Genomic DNA, 5,402 nt, shown 5'->3' on the forward strand with positions numbered 1-5,402 from the left:
TTTGATATTAGTAATTATACATATAACCAATTATTTATTCTTTCATATCTTACATTTTTTATACATAATTATATGTTAATAATTATACATATATTTAGATAATTTATTTTTTAAATAAAAGACATAAAATCTGAACATTTTATATTATATTTTATAAAAGGAAGTACATAGATTATATATATTTACAAAATAGAGAGGTAGAACCTAAACCTTTAATAAAATTTTTGTTAACATAATCTATATAATATTCTTTTATTCAATTTTTTTTAATATTATATCTCTATTTTTTTATATTAAATATTGAGAGACCAAAATAAGGAGAGTTTATACAAAAACGAGCATGGGAGGTAGAGCCTTAGCCATCAACCAGAGAGACTATCCGATTGAACATAGACATCCTCCTACCAAAAAAGAGTTACGAGAGAGAGTATATATAGTGATCCATAAACATCAGCTAAAGAGCTACTAAACACTTATTGTAGAATCTCATCCTGGTTTTCCAACCATGTTGTCCATCCTTGTGGGCCTTCCATCCACACCATCTTCTTCCACTCCAGAACCTGGGTAAACATCTCGAGCTCATCAAAGTAGGGACCTCTGTTGCCCCTGAGTTCCTTGATCAATTTCTTTAGAGCCTCATCGAATGTCGTTTGGTTCTCCACAATTCTAGCACATTCAAAGCCATCCTTCATCTCATATATGAACATGGTTGCCTGACCATCCCTAAGGAAATGCAACAGCTTCTCCCTCTCAACATTCATTAAAAAACATACCTGCACAACAATTTTATAACGTGTAAGTTTCTTAAAAAACCCAGTAAGAGTCCTATTAGTACCTTGGAATTTTTCCTCATTTCTAAGTTTCCAAATAAACCAAAGTATGAAAGAAGAAAGAATTTGCCAGAACAGGTTAGCATCCTTCTTGAGGCCATGAATGAATCCAGTAATAATATCAAGAGTACAAACATGTTTAGTAATGGAGATTCCAAACATTAGCCAGACCTCTCTGGCAAAAATGCAATCAAAAAAGATGTGCCGCATAGTCTCAGGCTTCCTACATACAAAGCATAGGTCGAAGGCAGCAAAGTTATTCCTAATAGGCAATCTATCCAACATTAGTTGCCACCTGAAGCATTTGATTTTAGGGGGGATGGGGGACTTCCATAGTTTCTCAAACGTTTTCTGCCAGGCAGAGGTATTAAGGTCAACATAACAGAGGGAGTTAACATGATCTATCATTGTGGTATCATGAGTGAGCAGTTTGTAAATAGACTTGGCTTTGACCTTGGAGAGGAGGGAGCCATCCTTCCATCGGAATGAGAGGTATCTGTGAGCGTCTACACTAGTGTTCCTAGGAAGATCTAGACAAGCATAAGCATTTGTAATCATATTGTAGGTTCTCTTATGCGAGGCAGGGAGGCCAAACTTATATCTCTATTTAGCATTTTTTTAGTATTGTATACATGTTTTTCTAATTTAGTATTTTAATATATATTAATACATAGTAGTGTGTTTGAATAATAGTTGGATTAATTTTCAATATATATTTTTAATATGTTTGATATTATGAATGATTGTTTTTGATCATTTCTTAGTAAATTATAATACTAAGTTGTTGGTTTGATTCACATTGTATTATATTGTTTAAACCTATACTTGTAAATTTAAGATTTTTGAAATTCTAATTAGATAATAATCATAAAAATTAAGCATCTAATTTGAAAAATTTAATAATTTTAATATATAATATTATTAAAAAACACCTCACATTAATGGCTAAACTTGTTATGAAATATAAGCAACCAGCAATTTTTTTATTATTTTCACAAACAATAGTAATTCATCATTTTTTAGCAAATAAACAGAGACCTGTATCACATTTTTGAGCAAATAGACAGAGACCCTTATCTGTATTCACAGCTCTTGTTATATTATGTAACCTCTTCATAAATACAACTTTTGTGTTATGTAATTTTTAATATAGAATATATTTTACTTTAGAATAACTATCGCACCTCCTTTTAATATAAATGGTAGTCAGTAAATTTTTTAACACAGAAAGGTGCAGACATTTAGTTATTTTAGCAGACAATTCTTCTCGGTGAAAACCCTAACCTCTTCATTTGTTGTTGCCGCACCTTCCATGATGAACACCATGTTTTGTGGGAGGCTATTTTTTGTTGCAGCAGCTCCCATACATTCCACTTTATGCTGCTGCAAACTCTTTGTTATACACCCATTGTATCTTCGGAATGCTTTCTCAACTGAAGCTCATTCGCAGGACCTCTTTTCACACTTTGCCTCCTCCAAACTTAATATGTCTGAGGCCGACATTTCTGGGGTATTCAGGTTGGCTCCCCAATTGCAGATGCTTCGAACCCTCGACAGAGTAGAGGATTGTCTTCATTTGTTGAAGAAGCACGGCTGCACTGAACTCCAAATTGCCAAAATAACGAGGGCTGTACCCCAACTTATGATATTAACAAAAATAATATTGGAACCTAAGAAAACTGCTGGAAGATTTCGGTTTTGTGGATCGAAATCTGGCCAGACTTTTGACTAGAAATCCATCAATTTTGGGCCGCAGCATCAAGAACTACATTCTTCCCCGGATGGAATTTCTGAAGACTGTATTTCAGTCTCAGGATGTGCTCGTTAAAGGCCTGGTAAGAGAACCACGACTTCTCATTTGTAACTCGGAGAAGACCCTGAAGCCCTCGCTTGCTTTTTGGAAAGGATGGGGTTTTTGTGGGGCGGAGCTCGTCAACTTCTTAAAGGTGAATCCGGCTGTTCTCTTACATACGTCTCTAACGCCAGCACGCGTCGATCTCATTCACAAAATTTTTCCCGACAATAAAGGCAAAATGTTCAAATATATTGTAAATGCAGCGACTATTAGCTGCATGGAAACGTTAGAGGCCAAGATAGAGAATCTCAAACTCTGCGGGCTGTCGACTGAAGAAACTTGGCAACTACTTCGAGCTAGCCCTCATGTCATTTTTCGCTCCAAGGAAGATGTTAGCGAAAAGATGAGTATACTAGTTAATAAGATGGAGCTTCCTGCAACTTATGTAATGCAGCACCCTAGATTGTTGAATATCAGTTTGGAAAAGACTATGAAGCCCAGGTGTGTGGTTTGGCAGAAAATCAAATCCATCGATGACTCTGATCTCTCTCTTTCGAGGGTATTGAGCATGCCAGAGGCAAGGTTTGTAAGAAAAATTATAAAAGGGCATCCTGAATCTAAAACACTGTTGAAAATTTATGAAAACGCCATCTCTGATGCCTCCAATTGCAAAAAGAGCTCAACGAAAGCATAAATTTGGATGGAGAAAGCGAGAGTCAGAACTCAAAAATCAAAACAAACTTATTGATTTAGTCCATGGCAGCAGATAGGCAAGCGCGCCCCCCGCCCGCCCCCCCCACCCCCCCGCCCCCTTCCCCCCGCGCCCTTGCAATTTGGCTGTGAGCATATTGCATTCCTGGAGGTACCATATTCAGCAACAGGAACTATATCAATGTACCTTGTGCCCTGCGTTCTTTGTCTAGTTGCTCTTCAAGCAAGGTAGGCATTGTAGTTATTAAGTCTTTTAAGTGAGTGAGCTCATTGCGAACACTGCAGCCATTAAGTGTAATGTAATTGGTGAATATTCAATAGATATAAGTTTTGTTACTTCCGAAAGTCATCTGTAATCGCATCATTATTTTCCCAATGGGAATAACGCTAGAGAAAGGAGTGAACAACTAACTATGAATAATGTTTAGATAACAAGTTTTCCAGCCCCCAAATGTTTGCAGAAGTTGTCATTATATTTTTGACGTAGTACTATTTAGTACACCGGAGTCAATTTGTGTTAAGACGCCATATGAGTCCTTAACAGAATGCATGAAATTAGTAAACCAGAACGGTAGTCTTTTTAGTTTACAGTGTAAGATCACTAGCAATTGGACAACATCAGAAAACATTTAGTTGGAAGTTAGTTAGTAAATGGTTTTAAGCAGAGTTTTGGGACTGACACTAACCAGGCTCATTTGAGGCTCCGGTTCGACAAATTTCAAAATTGTATTTGAAGATAAAATGGATTTCTATTGTTTCCAATTCAGAATAACATCAATCACGTATGAATCCAAAACTTCAAATCCTGTCAAAATACTGGAATAAGCTGCAGACTTTTAAATTTCAATGGACTGGTTGGTATGTTACACCTAGCAGATACCCAACTGGAGAAACTGCTAATGTTTCAATTAATTTGAAATCGTTTATAAATTAATAAAATTATTGAGGACTTAAAAAAGCTGCTGCCAAACAAATGAATGCTGAAAATCAAGATTAGTGTTTTAAGATTTTAATAATGTTGTGACATTTTAAAATAAGAGGGTTCCGAGATTGATTGATTTAGACAGTTCTACAAAAGCACACACAAATATTGAAGGCTTTGTTGTTCTCAAATTCTGATTGCTTTGTTTTCCTTACTCGAATCTTAGATCTCTGTCGCTTATGGAGAGAAATAATAGGAAACAAAACAAAAGCCAACATATAACAAGGTTTAAACTAAAACCTTCTACACTTCAAGCTTTCACCTAGCTTAGGCGGGTTTACCTTTTGTGATTACTTTTCATAACTGTGATTGGAGATCTACAGAGAAGACAAATACCAACCCCTACAAACCCTATCACCTTGAACATAACAGAAAGGCTTGTAATCATTTTTATTGATCTCCAAGAAGCTTATAGAACCCAACAAAGTATACCAGTGCCTTATCCCGGGCTTCAGAGTCATCTAAGACTAAATAAGAATTCTAAATTGGAAATCCACATACATTTCATCATTCTGACTTCACTAAACTTACATATGCCTGACATACATAAATTTTTATCTTTATGCTAAACCCAGTTATCAGATTCAAGCAGAATTATTTATTACTATAAGAGAAATTCTAAGTATATTTAATCTCCCTCCTTGAGAGAGAAACCTAAAACATCTCCATGAATTTTCCTTGCAAATCATTCAATTAAATAACCCTGGATTATCTAACCAAACTAGTAAATCAATCATACATACAATAAGACAACAGGAATCTAGGATCAGAATGCTTTGATCTGTGTTTTGATGTCCATCATTGAATCTACATTAACTCAGAATGATCCTTTAGAACCAAAAAGAAGAAACCCCCAAATATATTTTTCCAGAGCTTTTTTACAAAATCTTGTGATCCTTACAAATGAGAAGAAATTGGAAATATGAAGAGGAGGGAAAAATTAGGTCTGCAACCAAAATTGCCAGATGTCTCCTTTTCCAACTGAATTTCAATTTCTTCCTTTTTCTCATGGAAACTTCTCTCAAAGCATCTGATCTTTGTTGAAACAAACTTCATAACTGCATTCCTCATCTCGAGAGCTTTC

The 5,402-nt window shown here is 35.4% G+C and overlaps 1 protein-coding gene across 1 annotated transcript; it reads left to right on the forward strand.

Moving 5' to 3' along the window:
• Window positions 1–2,611: 2,611 nt before the first annotated feature.
• On the forward strand, window positions 2,612–3,319 carry LOC131079482 (uncharacterized). Its single transcript, XM_058017446.1, has one exon. It carries the CDS (start codon window positions 2,612–2,614, stop codon window positions 3,317–3,319), a length of 708 nt encoding a protein of 235 aa, XP_057873429.1.
• Window positions 3,320–5,402: the final 2,083 nt, after the last annotated feature.

This window comes from Cryptomeria japonica, chromosome 8, assembly GCF_030272615.1.
Source record: "Cryptomeria japonica chromosome 8, Sugi_1.0, whole genome shotgun sequence".
NCBI lineage: Eukaryota > Viridiplantae > Streptophyta > Pinopsida > Cupressales > Cupressaceae > Cryptomeria > Cryptomeria japonica.

What these genes read in the sequence shown, in the direction of transcription:
- LOC131079482 (XM_058017446.1), top strand. Translation starts at nt 2,612, where the DNA reads ATGGAATTTCTGAAGACTGTATTTCAGTCTCAGGATGTGCTCGTTAAA.